At 41.1% G+C, this 23707-nt stretch overlaps 1 protein-coding gene across 3 annotated transcripts in view; it reads right to left on the reverse strand.

Annotated features, from left to right (window-relative positions):
• The window catches only part of golgb1 (golgin B1), a 40604-nt gene extending 17197 nt beyond the window's left edge, over positions 1 to 23407 (reverse strand). For 2 of the 3 annotated variants that reach the window (XM_039769858.1, XM_039769857.1), the window contains exons 1-14: positions 23219 to 23407; positions 17378 to 17477; positions 16386 to 16526; positions 12769 to 12891; positions 12411 to 12596; positions 12020 to 12142; positions 10292 to 10405; positions 9884 to 10214; positions 9104 to 9219; positions 8464 to 8569; positions 8185 to 8237; positions 7686 to 7791; positions 7264 to 7346; positions 2058 to 6478 (exon numbers count right to left, since the gene is read on the reverse strand). In XM_039769858.1, coding sequence (XP_039625792.1) covers positions 2058 to 6478; positions 7264 to 7346; positions 7686 to 7791; positions 8185 to 8237; positions 8464 to 8569; positions 9104 to 9219; positions 9884 to 10214; positions 10292 to 10405; positions 12020 to 12142; positions 12411 to 12596; positions 12769 to 12891; positions 16386 to 16526; positions 17378 to 17470 — 5996 coding nt within the window. In that variant the 5' untranslated portion in view covers positions 17471 to 17477; positions 23219 to 23407. Of the gene's footprint in view, positions 1 to 2057; positions 6479 to 7263; positions 7347 to 7685; positions 7792 to 8184; positions 8238 to 8463; positions 8570 to 9103; positions 9220 to 9883; positions 10215 to 10291; positions 10406 to 12019; positions 12143 to 12410; positions 12597 to 12768; positions 12892 to 16385; positions 16527 to 17377; positions 17478 to 23218 lie in introns of those variants that run through there. The other variant, XM_039769859.1, reaches the window with a different exon arrangement.
• Between the last annotated feature and the right edge of the window lie 300 nt (positions 23408 to 23707).

A 23707-nucleotide genomic window follows, 5' to 3' on the forward strand; every position in this document is an offset into this window, starting at 1 on the left:
ATAAAGCAACTGCTCCCACCACAGTGAATGCTGACACCCCTCTGGCAGATAAGATTAATAATTTATTACAGTAATATTAAATCTCTTTTAAACCCAGTCCATTGAATCAACATGATTTAAAACACCACCACTGTCCTTGTGCCTAAGAAATCACATCCAATGTGCCTGAATGACTATTGTCTCGTTGCACTAAAACCTGTAAGCGATGAAGTGTTGAGGGGCTACTTAAGAATTACTTATCTGCCAAAAGAACTGGATTCATTACAGTTTGCACATCGCTACAGTAGATCCACAGAGGATGCCATCACCTTTATCTTTGATACAGTACTGGCCCATAAGGACAACTGTGTGTGAATGCTATTTACAGGACTATAGCTCTACCAAGTGTAATACCAGTAAAAATAAACATGTTTTATTTTTCAACATAATCCCCAGGGACACCATTACATTTATTTTAAACTTCAAGAAGCTTTTCTGTGTCACTCAGATGAAACATTTTGTCTTCCCTATGTGACTTCATATCGTCATCATTGACAAGGAAAGGACCATAGATCGTAGCTAAACGTGGCCAAGTCTAGAGAACAGTGACTGTGCATCTGTTCAAATCCACACTTTGCAAAGCAGCTCTTGCAAAATGTGCAGTGTGGCCAGGGCACTGTCATGAAGCAGAAAGGCAATGGTCAACATGGCACAAACGCCAGAGCAAATCAGTGTAATACTGACTGGTTGTGTGGTCATTTTCAGGCATGTAATCAATATGGACTCAACATCATAAGAAGTTGAGCACATAACTTTGTAAGCAGTGAACTGAAGGTTAGATTACTTTGTTGTTGGAGAGTCACCATGCTTCTATGGGTTATTGTTTGGACTTTGAACGTACTTATGAATACAAGTTTCATCACTAGCTATAAAATGCTAGTTTAATTTTATTGGCTTGACATTCACCTTGAAACACGGATGCAGTGAAGCTTAATTTCAGAATTCAACATTCCGGACTCACAACATATAATGCAATTTTGCATCCCACCTTTTGACAGCGGCTTATGATGGTGGCCGATACAAACCGAGTGGCTGTGAATGAATCGCAAAAGGAGTATTAAGGCCTTGCATTATAAATTCAATGACAGCATGTTTCCTGCTTTTTTGGAATCAAAGCAAGACATATATACTATTAAACAAAAATATCAGGAAACAGTAATTTGCATGTAATACATATGAGCAAATCATTGACCACCTGCAAAATCACATCCTTCCGATTCAGGCTCAGACCTTTTTGATCACCCACAACGTGGTACTTTCCAAATGGCACTTCAAACTCCATCACAGATAAACCTTTAAACTTTCCCTCTGAAACTGTCAACCAGAAAACCTGCTCAACTATATCAGAATGCTCACCCATTCCGTGACAAACATTTGCCGAAAAACAATGTCACAAAATTTCTACTCCTTACCCTGACTCACTGATCAGTAATGTCTAGATAAAAACATCATCACAACACAATTGTGCCAAATTGTAGAAATTTCTACAATTTTTCACCCCTGCAAAAACAAATATGCTAAACATCGACCACTGAACACTTGCAAAGCCCCTTTTCTATTTTAAGCAACAGCAAATGCCGTCCCTGACCGGGTCATTAGCATTTCAAGGAATCCTGTTTACTGAACCAGTCCTACTCCAGTTACCTATCTGTCAAGACACCAGAAACACACAAACTACAAGTTTAACCCCGACATACACACTTATCTAAATTCATTCACCAACAATATTCCACACTCCCTTTTCCCCATTCACTTGCCAGAAGTAAGCTATTTGAAGGACTTCCATTTTTTCCAACTCCTACTGTAACAAGAATAAGGCAGTGTGAGAATTCTTCACTTTAGCAATCCAATGTTGCCTCCGTATCTGACCCCAAAGAGAAATGAGCAAGACACCAATCAGAATTTAACTCCCGACTCTAAATATCATTGGTATCTGACCAAGAAAAGGATAGATGGACACTAAGGAGTGGCTTTCTACTGACTGTATGGTTCTAATGATCTAAACACTCATCTCTTACCGTAAAACCTGCTCCTGTAACTCTTCCCTGAGATGCACTTCTTGGGTCAGTTTCTCAGCCAGGGTGCGACACTCCTGCTCCCGCTCCCTCAATTCTTTTTCTTTTCCTTGAAGGCTATTGTGGAAACGGTTCTCCCACTGGCGGGCTTCATCTAACACACGGTCTCGATCATCCTGCAGTGAGGACATGGAGCGCCCAAATGCGGCCAGCTTCGCCAGGCTCTCATCGAGACGGGCTTGCATCAGAATGATCTGGCTTTCATTAGTTTTCACCACAGCTCTGGCATCTGCAGCAGAGACTTCGGCCCTTTCCTTATCCCTCTGCAAAGCCTGCAGCCTTTCCACAGCTAGGCGGGCCTCAATTTGATGCTTGTTCAGCTCAGCTTCCAACCTCTGCTTAGCTGTGTTTTCAGTTTCCTGAATTGTCTCCTTTGCCTTCTGCTCCAGGGTTCTCAGTTCTGAGCTTAACCTTTCCCTTTCAGCTAGGGCCTTTCCAGCCTCGCTTTGGATGTCATCAATCCGCACCTTATACTGTGAGAGTTCTGCCTCTAGATTTTTACCTTGGTGGTTGGCCACCTGAAGCTCTTGATGGGCCTTATCCCTCTCAAGCTCCAATGTTTTTACACACTTCTCTAGGCTGCTTATCCTTTCTTGGTACATTATACAGTCCTTCTGCAACTGTCTGACCTCGGCTTGTTTCTCTCGGAGGAGATCCTGAAGCTGCCTGGCATAATTTTGACTGCCTTCCTTACCTTGCTGAGCTGACTTTAGCTTCTGCTCAAATTCTCGGAGCCTTCCTGCCTCTAAGTGAGCCTGGTCCCTCTGGAGATGCAGTTTCTCTTCATTCAGCTGCTCTGCCCGGTCATGTTCCTTCCTGGCCTCATCCTTTGTCCCCAAGAGCTCCCTTTGTAGGTCAGTCTCTTTCTGTCGGAGCTCTTTTACCACACCCTGCAATGCTGCAATTGTCTCCTGTTTCTCCAGAGCTTCCTGCTGGCTGTTGGCAATAGCACAGTTCAACTCTGCTAACTGATTCATGAGCTTCTCCTCAAGGTCATCCTTTTCAGCTTCCATAGCACTTCTGCGTAGTTCAGCTTCTTGAAGCTCTGCCTCCCTTTCCACAAGGAGGCGCTGTAGGAGACTCTCTTTCTCTGATACTCTTTCCTCTGTCTGAACCTCGACATCCAGTGCAGCAGGAGTGCTTACATGTCCATCTTGCACCACCAAAGGTTCTTGTCCATCTGGCAGTCTAGAAGGGGAAACGGAGAGTGTTTCTTTAGGGGTCCTCATATCCAACTGCCGCTGCAGCTCTGATACTTCCAGTTCCAGGGCTTCTGTCTTCCTTCTTAATGCCTCCAACTCTTCCTGTTCCTCCCTTTCCTCAGCAGAATGTTCCTCCAAGCTCTGTTTTTCTCCTTCCAGCTCCATCACTTTCTGCTGCTTTGAAACAGCTAGAGGCACTTGTCCGTCTGGTATTCTATAAGTCAAACAGATGGTCTCTTCTTGAAGTCTCAGCTCTATCTGCTGCTGGAGTTGTGATATTTCCAATTCTAGAGTCTCATTCTTTTTCTTAAGTGCTTCAAGCTCTTCATGTTGCTTTTGATCATCAACGGAGTGCACCTCTAAGCGTAGTTTCTCATTCTCCTCTTCAAGTTCCAGCAACTTCTGCTGCTTGGATTTGGCAAATTTTCTCATCTTCTCTTTAATCTCTTCCACCTCCTTCCTACTCTCTTGTAGATGGTCTAGGACCTCCTGTTTCTCAGTCTCTTTGGCTCTTACTTTGGCCAGAAGGTCTTGTCTTTCTTGACGTGCAGCCTCTAACACTCTGCGCGTACGTTCAGCCTCATCACTTACATTCTCATAGGACTTGAGTAGCACCTCATAATCATCCTGAAGGCCTTTGAACTTCTCCTGCCAGGCTGCAATTTCCTCTTCTGTTGCTGTTCTTGCAAGGGCGAGCTCCCTCTGAAGACCCTGCTTCTCCTGCACCACAGCCTCCATAGCAAGTTTGAGACTGTCACAGGTTGCAGTCAAGCTGTGGTTCTGCACCAGAGCTTGGTCCACCTCCTCAATTAGTTTTATTTTCTCCTCCTTCAGCTTCTTCACCTCTGTTGTGGTCTCTTCCAGTTCTTCCAATCTTTTTTCTAGCACATTAATACTTTCAGTCAGAGTTGCTTGGGCCCTGTTTGCAATTGTCAGCTCCTCTTTTAGCATTTTGCTCTCCTTCAGTGCCTCTTTCCTGGAGATGAGTGCAGCCTGAAGTTTGCGCTGAATTTCCTTTTGCTTGGAACCTCCCTCCTCCTCCTGTTGCAGATTCTTACTTCGCTCCTCCTGCAAAGTACAGATGAGTTTGTCTTTTTCTGAAACTGTCTCCTGCAATGTCTTCAAGATAATAGTCTGATCATTCAGTTGACGACTCAGATCAGAGATCTCTTCATTCTTCTGGCCAAGAAATCTCTTGAACTCTTCCACCTCCACCTGAAGTTCAGAAATGGATGACTTGGCCTGATCAGCTTCCATCTCAGCTTTCAGAGTCTTCGCATGGGCTTCGGCCTCTTGATAGTTGCCTTTCATTGCTTCCATTTCAACCACCAGGGAGTCAATCTGCTTCTCTTTGTCCTGCAGTACTTGCATATTCAGCAAAACAGAACTCAACTCAGCCTGTTTCTGAACAAGATTGGACTGAGATTCCTGCAATTGGGACTGCAGCTTCTCCTTTGCTTCCTGTTCAATACGCAGCTGTTCTCTTAACTTAGTTAGTAGGTCCTGCTCTACCTCTGAGGACGACTCCATTTCCGGTGGTGTAGAGAAGTCTACCCACTCAGTGTTCCACCCTTCCATATCTTTCTGAAGTGTTTGGGGCACAACTTGGGGAAGGCCTGGCTCTGCATACTCCGCTTTGTTGATAGACACGTCTGTCAGTTGATCAACTTGGACACTGGACACTTCTGCTGGCTGGTTGCCTTGTTCACTAGAGTCACCTGGTTCCTTCAGTTTTGATTCTTGAAGTAGGTCCTGCCTTTCCTGCTGTATTACTTCACCTGTGGATGGTGGGAAGCATGAGTTGGGAGAAGCAGATACTTGCTGGGAGACTTGGCTCTCCAAGAAAGCAATACATTCTTCCTTCTGTTGCAAACTATGTCTCAAATCACTGACTAGCATCTCCAGATCACACACTGCTTTATCATTCTCGGTTCTTTCCCCTTCCTGGTGTGTCTCTAAAGTATCCTCCATGACTTTCACTTTCTTCAGAAGTTCTTTCCTGCTGACAAGGGCAGTCTGAAGCTTCTTTTTCATTTGTTCACTTTCCTTCTTGGTTACATCTAGCTGAGCTAGCAGATCTTCTCTGTCCTTCATCCAACCTTCCCTAGCTGTACCAAACTTCTGCTCTAGGTCTTCCAGGTTAAAAAGTTGTTCTTTGAGTTTGTCCAGCTCATTGCTCAGAGCAGTCTTTTCCTCATTGATCTTATCCACGCTGGAAGACATGGTAAGGAGTGCCGTGGCTGCCTCTTGCTCCTTTTCCTGGAGCTGCCTCCGCAGGGCACAAATCTCTTCGGTTTTCTCCATTAGCTCCTGATAATGCTCAGATGTCTCTTGAGTAAGCATTCCAGACTTGACTTCTGCTGCTTCCAGCTTTTGTGTAAGGTCATATATAAGCTGCTCTTTCTCAATCATCTGGTGCTGAAGCATGTCGACCGGAGACAGCAAGGGCAACACTGGGTTTATACCACTGGCCTCTGGCTCTTGCACCTTCTCTATGTCAAAGCTGTTTTGCTCATCATGCTCAGGTTGATCTATCACCATGGGTTGTGTTTCCGTCTTTGTGGGATCCAGTAGCTCCTCCTGAACTTGATCCCCAAGCTGATTTTCTATATTTTCTGTATTTTCACATAAAACAGTTTTAAAGTCATGATTTTCCTCATCCCTTTGCCCTTGATGGCTATCTACTGGAACATGCACATCATTGGATTCTTGAAGAGGCAACTGAAGATTTTCTATAACCACATGAGGTTGAACAACTGATGTTGGCTCATCCTGCATGAGCTCTGTGGTGTGACCCAAGCCTACTGCCACATTTACTTCATGAGATGATGCTTCCCAGGTAGTAGGGACAATATGGTCTAAACAATGCTCTGATGATTTCTGTTGGTCTTCCAATATCTCCTGAAGCTGACTTGTCTCCGAGTGCTCTGGGAACGGTTCTGTAATATTCTGAAATTCCTCCACTGAGGAAGGTTCCTCTGCAGTTCTTACTTCAAGTTCTTTCTCCTGGTGACTACCGGTCTGCTGAATACTATTGAAATACTCCTTTGAAACTTCCAGCACAGCTGTGTCTTTTCCTTCACACCCATCAGTCTGAGAAATTATTGTGACTGGATCTATGTTGACAACTGAGTGTAGCAAGTAGTTTTCAGAAACATGGGTCTGAAATAACAAAGAGAAGACAACTAACTGAACAGTGAGTAACCTCAAATACCTCTAAACATAAACGTTCCAATGGTTCTGTGCTCCCGATGGTAGCTACTTAGACCTGAGGGCATACTGAGAAGTATTTGTAAACATCTATTACATTTTATACATGTTAATCTGTGCACTAAAATGGGATTAAAGAGAACTGTAAAGAAAAAGTTGAACTCAAAAACTTATGATAAAAAAATGAAAAATAAATACAAGAAAAGCAGATAGGGTGGGGAGGCTTAAAAGAAAACAAATACGGCAGCAATATGTCATGGCATAATGAAAGTGGAGGGAAGAACACAGACTGCAAAACAAGAAAAATAAAATTTCCAAGTGCAACACAAAGAGGATAATGGTAAAATTTAACAAGGAAAAGGTTAAAAGGGCAAATTAATAATAAAAAAAAAAATCTAAATACAGACAAGGCAGTGGATGCTAAAGTGGGGCTAGGGAAAGGTACCATGAATTCCAAATTAAGTCTAATGGAGAGGGTAACCCTTCAAACATATGCACATACAGTAGAGGAAAGGACATGTTAAGCAAGTTTATAGTTCATATCTCTGGATGAGATGGAAGTTGACAACGGAGACGCAACAGTTCACCAGCCACTTTACAAATCTCAAAGAGTAATACAGTGAGAACCAAAGGTGACTTAAGCAGGAAGGACTTCCTAAAGGACAAGCAGCAAAGAAATCACCAGAAAAAGCTTTAGAAACTCCAGAAGCAACAATGATCCTGGCTCCAACAAGTACCTCATCAGTGATCAGTACTGATCCACTCTCAAGCAGCAGGTTGGCGTTTCCTTCGTCCATCTCTAAAGCATAGCTGGAAAATTCTAAAACAATAAAAACTGATTAAGTGCACAATATTCTTCCCCCACAAGTCCATTATCTTAACTGCCCAGCTACACACAAAGGGATGAACTAAGCAGATAAAAATACTTGGTATATAAAAAGCAGTGCTTAACTCCCTGACCCTGATCGGTCATAGCCTTAATCCAACTCAGATCTAATTGTCTTATTTCCAAAGAAAGCATTTGAGGATACTGAAAAAATGATCTGAGGGTGCGGTTACCTTTGATGACCTCTTCAAATAACCTGCAATGTGGGGTGGGTGGGGTAATGTGCTAGGCTTATGGAGAAGAACAATGTGTTAATGGGCTGACTTGTCTCACCTGCAGGGGAGGGAGAATGTGTCATTACGACAGTAGCAATAGGCATGTCTTCACGGATGATCACTTGCTCACTTGTAACACCTTCCACAGCCTCCCCAACTATGAGCTTGTTGGGGAAAAAAAATAAAACTCACATTAGAAACAAAAAAAAATTGCAACATTAAAAAAACTAGGCAACTTACTTGTATTGCATTCATGTGTGTGGTGGCAAGAGGCAAAAAACAGGATACAAAATAAAACAATGCTGAAAAGTGTGAATACATAACGAAAAAGAGGGAAATCAAAGACAATTAGTATGCGCAAAGGAAGAAAATGAGGGAAGAATGGAAAATAAGGTAAAAGAAGTAAAAGGGAGGCAGATATTAAACAGGCATTACATAAGCATAAGACAAAGTAAAAAAGAGGTGAGTAGAAACAAAATGAAAATATTTGAAAAAGATAATGGAAAAGGAGTAGGAGGACACCATTCACTATTGTTAAGTTTCTGCATTAGTCTTACCTCAGGTGAGCTATTCATCGTCTGCAACCTGCTCAATTCCAAGCGAAGAGACTCTGAAATGAAAGTTACAGGTTATTGGTATCCTCTCGCACTCCAACCTTTTCACTGCTATATATTATCAGTCTTAGCTTGAACATAATTGACTATACAGTTAGAACAAGTATTTAGAAAGAATCCTCCTCAGTCCTGTGCCTTTGTTGAATTCACCCTCATGAAGCACTCTTTTCTGTTATAAGGTTGAACTTGTAAAATCTGAGACCACTGAAGACAAATACTCACCATTTTCAGTGCGCAGTTCCTCAAAGTCTACAACGTGTAGCTGGAGAGAGCCCTTCTCCTCCTCCAACTCTGCAACCTTGTTTCTCAGTAGTTCCAACTCCACCTTCTGAAAACACACAGACCAAATTAAGACAGAGTTTTTACACTTGACTATTAAGGCGGTCATGACCAGTTTAATAGTGGCAATAGAACTTCTCTAGTAGGTGGTTTATATTTTAAGATGTCCACTTTCCTGTGCATACTATCCTTAGTCACACATATTTCAGCGGAGTTTTACGCCATTCAACTAGCCCTGAACAGGAGAACCTTGAACAAACTCTTCTTTGTATTCTGTCTTTTCCCATCCTTCTAATGTGCAGTCTTGCCTGTCACTGCTTACAGAGCCATTTCTATTGCTTTTATCATTGCGTAAAGTAATTTTCATGCATCTTGCCCCAGCAAAGGGGTTTGAATGCATCACTTTATAATTTTCATCTTAATTTAAACAAGACAGTATTTACTGATTTAGTTAAACATGCTCATACACATTTAAGTTTCAATTATTTCTACAATAATTGCTTTTCACCAGCAGAAGAATCAAGACAATGCCCACTACTGGTCATGTCACTACAAACATTGTGTCCAGTTAATTAGGCCACACCTGTAGCTTGTCAATCTGCAGCTCCAAATTACAGATCTGAACGGCTGAAGTCTCTCTAACTCTCTGCAGCTCCTCAAATACATGCTGCGAGTCCAACTCTATCTTCTGCAGGTCACCTAAAAATAAATAAATGCATTTTAATAAAATAATCTAGCATCACTGGAATATCAGAACTGGCAAGCAGAGCTTCCTATTAAGCCACTTCCAGTCAACGCTGAGCTATTTCCATATAGTAGTTTACTCATGGATTTAGCTGCAACACGGACAATTAACATTTAAGGATTAATAGTATATATGGTTTAGCACCCAGAAAATGTCCTCTCACTTAAAAGTTTTAACATACTTCTGACTCCAGTGCCTGTGGTCTGTCAATGAATGTCACCATGAGGTTAAAAAAATACCTGAAAAAAACTCTTTTCTTACACTAGAATGTCACAATGACTCTCTTTTGCTGTCTTTTGACTCTTATCGATAATTCACCCTGTGTACACTCACTTTATTGACTTTTGATTATCTCCCAATGTTTGAAATAATTATTTCCCTTTCACTTATATCTCTACTTTTCTACCTTAATAAAACATGCCAAAATTTATCTGAATTGTATCATTAGGTGTTTTGTGGAGCACACTGACTGACTAGGGAAAAGGCCATGCTAAATAAATAAATAATTTTAAAATTATCTTGTGCCTAGAAGTTCTTTCACCAGTTCAAAGTGGCAGTGTGCTCCCCCAAACTACACTATTTCACTTTGGATGTATGTCTATTATTCCAGTTCCTTACTCTTTAGCTGTTTGCACTGTATATTTTTCTCCTTAAGCTTCTTTTCGACGATATTCACTTTCTCCTGTAGAACTGGAAGAGGTGTAGCCACGTCCAGATATGACAGCTCCTCTCCTTCTTCCTCCTGGGCATGCATGGTACTGACCAGTGAACACAAAGCCACCCGTAGCTCACTAAGTGCCTGTTCAGCCTCCAACTTCTCATGAAAAGCGCTATTTGTGGACTCCTTTGCACTTGTGAGCTCAGCTGTCCAACGCCGTCTCTCCTTCTCCAGTAACTCCTGGGAAATCTGTAGATCTTTCTCCATCTGGGTGAACTGATTATTAAGAACCTATCAGGAAGACATAAGCTAAGCTTGTAGCCTGGCATTGCAAAGGGAGAAGTTGCAGATAGTAAAAACTGGCTCACCTGCCTCTGCTGCTCACAGCTGTCCAGCTCATGCTGAAGCATCTCAATGACCTGGGAGCGGGCATGGAGGGCTTCCTCCATCTCTTCCACTTTCCTCTGTAGTGTCTTTGAAAGCTGCAGAAAACAAGAAACAAAAAAAGAAAACATACTTCGGAGAATGAGCATGCAAGCAAGCCATTTCATAGATTTCCCGATTCATCGGAACACAAGAACATTTCATTACTCACATATACAGTGGTGTGCAAAATATTCAATCCCCTTGAAAGTCATAATTTTCTGTATGACAAAAGATTTCTACACTTATTTATCCATTCAGTATTTTAATGTGAACTCGTACATTTCCAAAGTTAAAATATAACCATTTTCTGTAAATATATATCTGAAATACAAAAACTCAAATGTTAGTGTTTGCATAAGTTTTCAAGCCCTATACATTAATACTTTGTTGAGAACCTTTTTGCTGTAATAACAGCCTTAATACTTTTGGGGTGAGTATGTCCCAATGCTGCATATTGTTCAGGAGTGATTCTTCCCCACTCTTCTTGGCAGAATTTAGAGAGATCCTCTAGGCTGGTGCTGCTAGACAGCAGTTTGCAAATTGTGCCACAGATTCTCAATAGGGTTAAGATCAGGGCTTTGACTTGCCCATGCCAAAACATTTACCGGTCTGTTTTTGATACATTTCATTGGCCTTATGCTTAGGGTCATTGCCACGTTGAAATTTTGTGCAGAATGTGTGTGTATTCTTTGTCCCTTCAGCTCTGTCAAGATTCCCAGTCCCAGGACATGAAAAACATCCCCATAACATGATGCTGCCGCCACCATATTTCACTGTAGGTATGGTGTTTCTTGAGGCATGGGCAGTATTAGTTTTATGTTACAAATACTTCTTTGAAGTCTGGCCAGAAAGTTCTATTTTGGTCTCATCTGACCAAAAACCATCTCCCACGTCTTAACTGGGTCTTCCTCATGCTTTGTAGCAAATGCAATACATGTGTTTATGTGGACTTTCTGAAGGAATCACTTCTTTCTTGCTACCCTCCCACAGACACCTGTCCTATGAAGAGCTCTTCAAATTATGGACCCATGTACCTTCACTTCAGTTTCAGCCAAAGAGCACTGAGCCTTTTTGAGGGACGGCCTGTTCTAGTGAGTCTGGGTGCTGTGATGAACCTTCCACTTTATGATAATTAATCCAACAATGCTTAATGGGACATTCAAAATCTCCAATATTTTTTGTAGCCATTTCCTGCCTTGTGTATTTCAATGACTTTGTTTCTCACATCTGCAGAATGCTCCTTTGTCTTCATTTTTGCAGTGATTGTCCAACAAAAACTATGGCCCTTACAAAGGGTGTTTTTTATATCCAGAAAGATATAAAGGACACACAAGTACCACCTAATTATTGTCAAATGACTGTCACCTTTGAATTGTTTGCGATTAATGTTATTTGTGTAAACCCGAAGCTTCCAAAGCACAGAAGTTTAAATACATACGCAAACGATGACTTTTTGAGTTTTTCTTCTTTAGTTAAACATCTACAGAAAATATTTTATTTTGAATTGGAAATGTATTGTTACGGTATAAGTTTTCACAGTAAAACTACCAAAATGGTAAATATGTGTACAAATATTTTGTCATGCAGAAAATTATGAAGACTTCACGGGAACTGAATACTTTTGTATGCCACTTTAAATTCTCATTCCATTCACCTATGTTATACGCTACCTGCTGTAGTTCGGTTTGTTGTGTAGACTGTGAAGCCAAACTTGCAAGTTCCTCCTTGTGACGACACACTTGCTCTTGGAATAACAGGTCTTTTTCACGGACCACTTCTTGAAGAGACTGTAACTGAAATACAGAACAAAGCAAGTCCTGCTCATGTCACTTCTCTTGGCAGCACTCCACTCCACTCCCTTGCAAACTCCCTGCCCTGACTGCCCAGTGAATCCAGCCTGTTCTGAGAATGCATGTTTTTTACCCTTTCCCTTGAAGAGGCACAACTTCCTGGCCTCACAGAAACCCCTGCAACTCCTCAAGGACCATCATCCTCTCTTATCTATGCTCACCTCCCTTTTTACTAAGACTGTGCATCACCATTTCTATGGAGCCCTCATACCTGCTCAGCATGCAAGGTCTCGCTTTTTTGGAGTTTTTCTTCAGACATCATCAGCTCACTCTGAAGATGCTGTACCATCTCTCGCAAGTTCTGTGCATCTGCCTCTGCATGTTGTGCTTGAGCCCGAAGTTTTTCAATTTCTTCCTCAATGCCAGGGTCTAAAGTAAGACTTGTGTTTGGGCTCACCTAATCAAGATTAAAAAAAAAAAAACGATAAACCTGCCTGCCTAGTGACTTCTATCATATTGTTCCCTCAAAGTGACTTCCAGAGGTTCCTGGAGCAGGCAGCAAACAAGCTGCGGCTTGAAAAATACCTGAAGAACCCCAAAAGTCCTCACATAAAATCATGACCACCTACCACAATTTCAGTACCAGAATGTTGCATTTTTAGTTCCTCAATTTGCTTGTTCAGTGAGAAAACCTTGGCTTTGGCTTGAAGTTTCAGCTTGGCCATCTTGGCTTCTGCTGCATCCCTGTCCTCCTTTACCAACACAAAACATACCAGAATGAGAACACAGCCTAAACCATGCCTCAAATTTAGCATTTGTAAACCACATTGGTCACAAGTTCCAAATATGTTTTATTGTCATTGTTCTTAAGCACTGATATAGAAGTAACAACAAAAGTAAAAGAGAATGGGCATAAACACATGAAAGAAAAACAGAGGCAAAAATGTGCATGTTTAAACTAGACCCTCAATAAGCTGGGATTGGTGAGGCAGGAACAATGTGAAGTTTAATAACCATCCAAGGTATCATTCTTTTAAGAAACTTACTAAGTCAGCTGTGTTGAAGCCTGCATTCAGAGAATTAAGTCAGTGGCAACATAATCACACTGAAGGAGACCTAAGAACACAATCCCTACACTGGATACTGGAAACATAAAAAGACTAAAGAAATTTCAAAAGTAATACTGAGGGCTGAAGTTCAAAAATAGCACCAGGAGTATGGAGTACAGGCAGGTAAGTTGACATGACTATGATAATATTAATTAATATAATAATAATAATAATAATAGCTAAAAAATATTTTGGTAGTTAAAAAGGGTCAGTGTTCAAAACAGAAACACAATAATAAAAAAAAAATAAAAACTTCACTCATCATATTCAGTACTTCAGTGTTCAATCAATAATAATACCTGCAATTTTACTTGAGGAGGATTAATCAAGTTTCTATCTATTTGTCAATCAACAAAATTTGAAGATCCACTTGTACTCTCCAGGGGCCTCATGCATAACGCCATGCGTAGAATTCGCACTATAACATGACGTAAGCACAAAAGCCGAAATGTGCTTATGCACAGAAAAATCCAGATGCAGGAATCTGTGCATACTCCAACTTCCACGTTCTTCCGCTACATAAATCCCGGTCAGCATGAAAAGTAACGCTCATGCACGCGCCTGCTGTCCCGCCCCAACTCCTCCCAGAATTACGCCTCTTTGAATATGCAAATCAATGTAAATAGCCCTTAAGCTCAGCGTTCTGTGAAAAGACAATGGGAAAAGCACGGGGAAAAATATAAGAATTTCAGCGAATACCAAGTGGAGACAAAGGAAAAACATACTACAGTATTTGTTCAAATAAACCGTGCTATAATCAACAAAAGGAAGTTGATCGAGTGACATAGCATGTCGGAGAAACTTGAAAGCTCAAGTTCACAAAGTCGCAAAGTGTCAAAATAAAAAAGAAGTCACATATCAAAGTCGCTGTGAAAAGGCGAGTTGTAGCCCACCGTCTGAGCTTATTAGGGTACAGACAAAAAAAAAAAAAAGGGACACAGTGGGGGAAAAGAGCACGAAATGTCAACTTTAATCTCGAAATTTCCATTTTAATCACATAGTTTATTTTGTCATTAAAGTAGAACATAATAAACATCATCTTAAAATCATTTAATTTACTAGTTTCTCAAATCCCATCGTAACTAAAGTAGCATGTTAAATGCTTTGTTTTGTATTTGATCTTCAATGTGCTCTATGTGTGTGAATTACTACGTGCTTCCGTTCTTTCTGTTTCTCCGACAGGACACAGAATCCATTACATTCGTGATATTACAGCTCTCTGAATAATTAAAATACTGAGATTTATACGTGACATAATTTTCATGATGATTGGAATGAAAGCATGTTATTAATCATGTGAACCCGATGGCGCAGTGATTGTTTATGTCTCACACAAGATGTTGCTGCGCCATGCGCGACCTTCGATGAAATGATTTATTGTAGCAGTACTGTCTCTTTCAAACGTACTAACCTCCAATTCCTGTCCTTCCTTTTCTTTCCCCAAATACCCAATTGCCACACAATCAGCTCTGTAATAGATGTTAAGCCATCTGTAAGTTTACAACGACGATTCTTCAAAACTTTTAAGAAACATTGAAATATCTTCATAGTACGTATTTAATTATTCTATCCTTCTATCCTACCAGTGTCGCGCCAGCCTCGGCAAATATACAGCGTGAGGCAGGAACAATACATGAACTTGCTAGTGCTGCGGCACTGTGTTCTCACATGTTTAATTATTAACAATACAGATTATTTAAATGAAGTTAAAGTTTTATTTTGCTGCATTTCATCTTAAAAATGATATCGTCATCATATGTAAATACGCGCTTTATAAAGTGGCGCAGGTTGTGCAATATTATAACTGTAGTGCAAGTTTACAGTGGGGTAATTGTACTTATAAGTACAAACAGTTCTACAAGGAGCAACTGATTGAGTGCATTTAAAGTTCTTGGGATGAAACCGTTTCTGAACCGCAAGGTCCGTACAGGGAAGGCTTTGAAACGTTTTGCGGTGGCTTTGGCAGCGTGTGCCTGATGCTGTATACCGATAATTCTCTTTCCGATCAGCTGCTGCTGTGATTCCCCACTCAGACACAGTGATATAAATACTCCGAGTAGTGCAGTGAGAGTAATATGGAAAAAGATGATCCGCTGTGGCAACCCTTAAAGGGAGCAGCTGAAAGAAGAAAAAGAAGAAGATGGTGCAGTGAGAGTAACAACGCTAAAGCAGTTATGGTATTTGGAATACTATGGCTATTCCCTGGACCATTATATTGTTACAGGTCAATTACAATCAGATGCATTACACTAATAAACAATATATGGTTAGTTTCAGGGTATTTATAAAGCTGCGTCAGTAATGTGGATCTAAGAAATAAAGGGTAACCACACAGGAACAGTAGCACTGCTTTGACACTGCAAAGCCAAGTGCAGAACTTGCGTATGACAGGGTATGATGTACCATGGAAATGTGCGTGGTCTTATGCCAAGTTTTTTATACATCGTGATTTGAACGTTGAAACGTTCTTACGCAATATTTCCGTGCGTACGCACCGTTTATACATGGGGCCCCAGGTCTGTCAAATGCTATTACTCTCCAAGATCACATAATCAGTACTGTCATGTCTTCTCAAAGCATCAGTCACTTAGCGTTTCATCCTCCCTTTCACTTTTAAACCTGATTTATCAAATTCAAGGCTGCAAGTGGGGCTAATGCATACCTTGGCAGTACTGAAGGCATGGCAGAAAACAACCTTGGACAGGGCACTGCTATGCCTATGTTTTTTTTACCTTTGTGTTAATTTTAACTACGCCAAGACCTTTGTAAATGGTATGCAGAAAGTTTCAGTATTTTGATGCCCCATTATGAAAAGGCAGGTAAAGATAGTTTTTGCATTGAAATGACTGTCCTAATTGAACTGAAAGTATAGGACACCAAGCCACCGGAAAAAACAAAATGCAAACTGGTAAACAATGGAGTCCCAGTACCTGAATCTTATGTACACAAACTTATATTTTACTCTTACTCTGCCTCTTATTATTTTACTACAATGCAATTTTGTTTTCCTTCAAAAACATCTTGCAATGACACAAAAATCAGCAACAATGTAATGTAACTGCCAACATTCCCATTGTTAGAGGCAGTTTTCTAAATCACTGCACTGCCCTTCTGTGAGATTTTTCTACCTCACATACCTTGAGCTTGGACTCAGTGAGCTGCAGTTTGGCATCTTTCTCTTTGATCAGTTTCTTCAGTTCCTCAACCAGCTGCTCGGTGTCAGATAAGCGCTGCACAACATCTTCCTCTCCAAAATGTTTGTGAACTGTGTTGCCTTCCTGAGAAAAACAGACAGAATAGTAAACCTGGCCTGAAGTTGACAAAGGATAAGTGTCTTTTGTTATTTCCACATACTGAGACAGCGAGTCTGCTAGAACCAACCCTTTCCAGCAATAAAAAGCACAAAGCTGAGTAACCCCTTTCTGATAACAGATGTGATCGCTCCAGAAAATGATACGAACAGGGCACAGACAGTGAGTAACAGGCATGAGACAATACATATAGCCTTTGATATGAAATCTTCATCAAGGAAATGTACGGCGGGTATAGTGTTACCTATTAGGAGATATTCATAAATCAAAACACTGCAAAATAATTTCAAACCAGTGCACAAATACACAGGTTTTAACCTAAGTTAGTGTAAGCTTTTATTCTCTTTTATTAACATTAAATATTTGTACTGCAAATGTGTTACATGTTGATTGGCACATGCAAGTAAGAATTTCACTGCAGACTATACACGCAACAATATTGATATAAAAAAACTGCAATGCAAAACCATCCATATTTAAACTTAATGTAAAATTTTATGAGCACATCAAACATTGCTCCAACAATGGCTTTCCTCTTATTTACTGGTTGAATGCCTTATTGACCCATTAGCTGTGGGTCATATATGTCATATTAAGACATAATACAATGGCACATTTTGTATTTAGTGTTTTCTATCACAAAACTCAGGACAATGAAATGTTGTCTCATGCCAACCAAGTAAGAATATTTCCAGGAAAATGAGTCAGCCTTTTTCTCTAAACCCATAAATATGTACATGTCAAGGACTCAAGCCTGGCGAGAACCCCAGAATTAGGTATGTTGCCAACAGGCAGAGCCAGGGTGCTTATACGCTCACCTCTGCCTGCTGGGGATCCTCACTGCCATCTCCAGATAGGTCATGCAGCACCGAGTTCACCCCCTTGGCAATTCCAGATAGCCGGCTCAGCATTGCCCCTCTGTGGAAAAACACAGGTGTGAAGAGTAAAATGTAATACAAAAGGCAAAATAGCAAATGTGATTTATGCTAGAGAAGGGTGACAAGAAGAGTGAGTAGAGATAGATAGTGAGGAAGCAGTGGGGTGTTTTGTGAAAGTACATAAGGCAGTGTTAAAACATGGTGAATCAATTCATGGAAATTAAGAATAGGAAGAGTAAATGGGCCAAAAATGTACAAAGTGTCCTGCATACTCGAAATTAGCAAAATACCTATTACAAGGAGAACTTTATAAGAGTCACACAGCAACTCGTTGTCAAGCAGTTCAGTGTCACAGCCTCCAGCACAAACCCTGCACACCTAGTTTGTGTCTAATGGGTCATGATGGGTGTGTGGATGGCATTTCATCATGAACTAATGCAGCGTTTCTCAACCTTTAAGTATTTCCGACCCGAGTTTTCATAACCGTTTTAATCGAGCCCCCCTAACGTTTTGAAAGGAGCCCACTAATACCAATTTGTTCTTTTTTAATTAATGATATATCATAGATGCATATTTTATTATACCTACTTAACTTTTATCAACATTTATCTAACTCTATATTCATTTTTCTAGTATCAGAATGTAGTTTAAGTTAATTTGTTTTGGTTTCAAATAGATGTTTTTCATATTTTAGATTCTTGTTTTCTTTTTTTCACATCTTTACGCCCCCCCCTTTTTCTTACTTCGCACCCCCTTAGGAGAGCCCGCCCCACAGATTGAGAACCACTAAACTAATGTAATGTTTGCTAAACCTCACAAGTTTGTCAAGCAGCCAGAAAAAAAATGTTCTGTGATGTCAAAGTAAACTGCTGTCATATGGAAGCTTGTCAATACAAGTGTCCATTTACTAGTCAGAAACACCCACAATACTAACTATTGCCACAGGAAACACAACTCTCCTGTTCTGAACACGTCTTGACACAAGCAAGTTACTGTCACATTCCACAACAGAAGTAACATAGCAACACTAGTGACAATGAAAATAAAAGGTGGGCAGTGTGGTTCATCAGACACCGCTGCAGGTAAAATAAAAATAGAAACAATTAGTGTACCATAATGGGGAAAAGAAGCTGATGGGCCACATGGCTGCAAAACTGCTCAACAATCACCATCTAGAATTATATCCTTCACGCCCCTCCCTGCCAGTGCAGCTATTATTGAGTGAGAGTCTTTGTGTTGTTTTGTTGTTATTCTGATGAGGTATACAAGTGAGAATTTCATTGAACTGCACTGTACACATGATAGTAAATGTGCATGTCATTGAGGGCAGTGCAGGCATATAGTCTGCTCAGCTTGAGAAAGTCAATTAAATGTAAATACAAGGACAAGATCTTGGAAATGTATACACAAGAGAATACAAGAGCAAGCCAATCAGTCCTGTACGGCAACATGCGCACTTGCCCATTCTGCCAAGCTTTTAGTGGCACACAAGGCCTGTGAAGACAGCAGATTTGATAGGGACACAGAAATTGAGCATCCCCCCTCTCACCTGCACTCCTGAGTGAACAGCTATACTGCGGCTCAGATTAACACTTTGGTCAGCCCTGTTTTCCACCTGATGACAAAGGCCTGAGTCAGATATGAGCTGACCCCTCTGCAGAGATTCCTACAGACAAAAAGGCGTCATGATGGACATTCACTTTAGGCTAGTAAATGAACTCTGGCTGGATATGAAGAACAAACTGAAGCACCTAAAAGCAGGTACTGAATCTGTAACTGGGAGGGACATTGATCCAATCATCAGCTGGCTGCATTCATCTTTTCTGTTCCCTTTTGGGGAGCTGAAACCCAATGAGCTGGTCTCTCTTGGCTGGGGTTGGGAAGGGGCTGAAAGCGGATGATGTTCTGTTGCTGCTCTCTTAAGTTGAGAAGCAGTTCACTCTCTGCAAAGCAAGAAGTTCACAATTTTGTTTAGCCTAGAAGTTACTCTCCATCGAGCTCTGGGGCTGGATGCCCTGAACTAGCTCCACAAACATGCACTCTGCCAATGCTTGGGCCCAAGCCCTGTCTGAAAAGACTGCGAAGTAGCCATTACTTAAAGAAGAGAATCATTGCTTACACACTTGTGCCAGAAAGATCAATGCTTTTTTGCCTGTGAAGTTGCAGAGGACACAGCAACCAGCCTAAGAGCGAGCGGAGGAAAACATCACAGCACACCACAGACAAAGGACCAAGTGGCAAAAATCAAGATGCAAGAAGAATCCTCCACTTGAACAACAGTAACAATTCCCCACAACATCGGACACTATCCTTAAAGTCCTGACATCCTAAAACCTGTTAATCTGTGTCAAGATAAATATGTTTGCCTGTGTTGCGTCATGTCTTCAATGTCAATACACATGCAGTTAAATTTCTGCAATCCTTGTTTTTATCAATAAATTGTATTATTCCGTTTCTTAAAACGAGGAGGCTTCACTTACTGTGAAAGAAGTCAAACGGCAAGAGGCCCCTTCCTACAACAGAGAAAGGTAAGGAAAATAAAGTAGAGGGCATTACCAAATTAATTAATTAATTAATTACAAGCACTGCCAAAGACAAAACTGATAAGTAACTGATTGACTAACATCGTCTTCTCACATTATATACTGTATATATCCTGTTATTGATTTGGCGTCTCTGTGTGGACTCAAAACAGAAATCACTCACTTATACCCTACAGTCCTCACCTCTAATTCAAAACAAAATTTTGAATGTCTGTGCACAACAATTATGAGCAACCTTGTTAGTTTTCTAACACTTAAACAAAAGCTTACCCTCTTGTACCCATCTTAAAAGCTTGTTTTAAAGAACAGCCAGGGTTTCCATTGCTAATATTCATCACTTCTTTTTCCATTTGCAACTTCAGTTTTCCTCAAAGGTTTCAACGCCAGGCCCGTTTGCTACACTGACCTGAAAACGCCATTACTGTACACTGTCAGCGGGAAAATTCTTCAATATATGGCACAGGGTTCAAGGCCAGTGTAGTGCAGTTTACCATGAGTGGCCAGTATTAGCACAAAATCTGAACTCTGTGCACACTATCTCTGGACACATCCTGCTGTACTAGGAACTACAATCAGGAAGCCGTAAGATTAAAAAAATGCTGGCCCAAAGCCAGAGTTCACTGCCGAAGCGTCAAAACAAATCATCTGCTTGATCTGCTTGTGTGGTAGGAGGAAACACACCTTTATAACAAACTTGACAGGAATCCATCTACAAGTAGAAATCAAAATCAGCATGTACACACCGGAGTCAGGTGGGATCCACACACGAACCTGACAGGTGGCACCACCATAACAGTGCTGGCACAGGCAAGCAAACCTAAGGCAGAAGTGTCAAAAGCCAAGTTTGGTGAGAACCAGAGGAAGGCAGCACTTAGAATGCTCAACACTCTCTAGAAGTACAAGTATGACATGTAGATATCAAGGAGACTGCAGGATTCGAACATTTAAAGGAACCCAGGCACTGATACAAGCCCAGTGTTCTGAAATGCAGGAAAACTCATCTTTCCACTCCAATACCCTACTTCAGTTGCTTAGAAGAAAACAAAATCCAGCAGTATTGCTTTATTATGTTAGGAAACTTACTACATGAAACTTAACATATGCAATATGTTGGGACAATGACTGCTCAATGAGGTCATTTATAGCAGACCAGAATATAGTCCACTATTTTAAGAAATCAAACGGAAGGCACACAACTCTTTGCTGCAGGGGCTAGTCAAGCTGAAGGCTAACTGGCCCAAACAAATTTGCCAGAGAGAAGCAGTACACCTGAAACATACAGAGATGGTTGTGGTCCACAATAAGCAGATTGTGTCAGATTTGGACACTCAGAAACAGCACTAGTCTAGTGTGAACCGCGTCCTGTTCATGGATAGACAGACAGAGACAAAGAGAGAGAGGGGCACAAGTACAGTGAAATTTTTGCTTGCATGTGCTAATCAAAATGGTTACATGGCATACCTGCACACCAGAAGGGACAAAAACGGCTAAGACAGACCAGTGATGTGCAAATCTGCACCAGAGACTTTTAACCGAGGTATGCAAACATCACTCTTACTCTTGAACTGACAAATTAAATGTCGAAAACAGGTAACTGAATGAATTCAAAATATTTGATACCTCCTGCCCTACATGTACCTTCAGAACCTTTCCTTGGTATCCTCATTTGTCTGACCTCCAAACATCCAATTTTTGACTATCAATGGCAATGGCAGACAGGCACCCATTAACCTCTGTGAAAATGCTCTTCATATTGTTGTGAATATTGCCCATCTTTGAAGGCAATTAAAGCTAAGCTTTGCTAGAATTTAGCATCCCAACATCACTCAATAAGCCGCATTCCTCCTAAGCCTTTGCTTGGTATCCTCCGGTGTCTGGAGCCCTCCTGCCTGGTCATTCTTCTCTTGATTATGTTATCGTGCCTGTTGAGCCATACATGACAGCAAGGCTGTCTTAACAACATTATAGACCTCCAGGCAAAGCAGTGCATTGGGGCCCCTACCTACACAACCAATCAGCAAGTGACAACCAGACATTGATTAGCATGTAGCCCCCAGACAAGCACCTAGCATGCACATGCGTTAAGAGGGCCCTGCATAACAGCCAAACTGATCAATCAGACCAAAACTAAACTGCCCAGGATTAGACATGCACAGAGAGTCAGAAGCATTTTATTATATAGTAGAAGATCTTTCACAGTTCTCCAAACATTAAGACACACACACACAGATAAAAAATGAGGTGTGACAGCACTGAAGCTTGGTTAAGTGACAGTGTAGGTAATGCTCCTTCTGGAGTAGCACTGCACTCATGTGAAACGTCACCATTTCTGCCAGACATTGCCACACTTACTATTTTACTTATTATTCTCTACTACACTGTATGCTACATTTACTTTATATTCTCTACTACACTTTATGATTTTAATTAAATAAAAAATTAAACAGACAATTCCGAGCCCTTCTGGTTAGATACTAGCCACGTTACTCATTTTTGTGCCACACAGTATGACACCAAGCCATATGTTTGGGGGCAAACAGAGAAGTGGAAGAGGATAGGCAAGTGACACTGCAGATGGCTGATCTCCAAAACAGTGAAGTCCCAGGATGCGATTTTTTTCCAAGTTTCCCGAGTTATTCTGGGGATAGTTCAGCCAACACAACATTTTATAACATCATAAAAACAATTAAAAATACAGTATATGGCATCAATCACGGCAAGCACACGATAACACGAGATAAACAACTTGTGTTAACTGATAATTGTACTTAAATGTCGGGGTGTGCATCGGAAAAGAAGTTTAGGGGCATTCGACTGAAGGCAGAGTTAAAAAAATGTTTTTGGAAATGGAGGAGGAAGGAACGAGCCGTTTTCTGATCTCAGTCCCTACTGTCCTGTGAATCCAAGGGTCTCCACTCGGTGAGCTGCTCGTCGCCCACGGGACCCTCAAAGTCCAGGTACAAACCGTGTGCACATTTACGGCGTGTCAACCGCCCTCATTTGTCACTGGGTACGTGCATTTATTTTGACCATGGACATCTGAACAATAACATCATTGTAAAGTTATTCCGAAGACATAGGGAGAACCCAGCAGGAGGAGTTACGGTGCACAGCTGAACCAGAGGTGGGTGCCAACCTGGCAGGCTCTTCATTCTACTTTAGAATTAAACACTCCGAAGTAAAGAACGGGCTTAGGGTACACAACAGAGGACCAGAACAAGTCTTAACTCAAACTGACCTGACAGTGGACACTGCTGACACGGTGACAGGATGACCGCTGCAGGACCCAGTCTAATGATAACAATCAAACAGCCTCTTCTCCTACTTCGCTCCGCTTCTCTTCCTGTAAGTTTGGCCACATCAGCACGTAACCCGGAAGAAAAATTCCTGACTCCCCGTTCAATGTTTCTTTTTTTGGACGATTTAATTCAATTAAAAGAAATGCAAACATTTAAATGATAAATAAATTAAAAGTTTACATATGAAAACAAAACCCGTCTCTTGTTCATGTTTCGCACAGCTTCCGTTTACCGGAAACAATCGTTGTGAGACAGCACTCAGGTCTTTAAAGGCGCAGTGCATTTTGGTACTTGTAGTGTCTTCATAGGTCCTCCTGAAAGGCAATGTTTAGCCGTGTTCTTATTGTCTAGTTGTGCCTTACATGTCTGAGTAATGAAATGATACTGAATCTTTCGTCAAATATTACAATCAGATCTTTGAACGTTAC

This window comes from Polypterus senegalus, chromosome 11 (assembly GCF_016835505.1).
Source record: "Polypterus senegalus isolate Bchr_013 chromosome 11, ASM1683550v1, whole genome shotgun sequence".
NCBI classification, from domain to species: Eukaryota; Metazoa; Chordata; class Cladistia; order Polypteriformes; family Polypteridae; genus Polypterus; species Polypterus senegalus.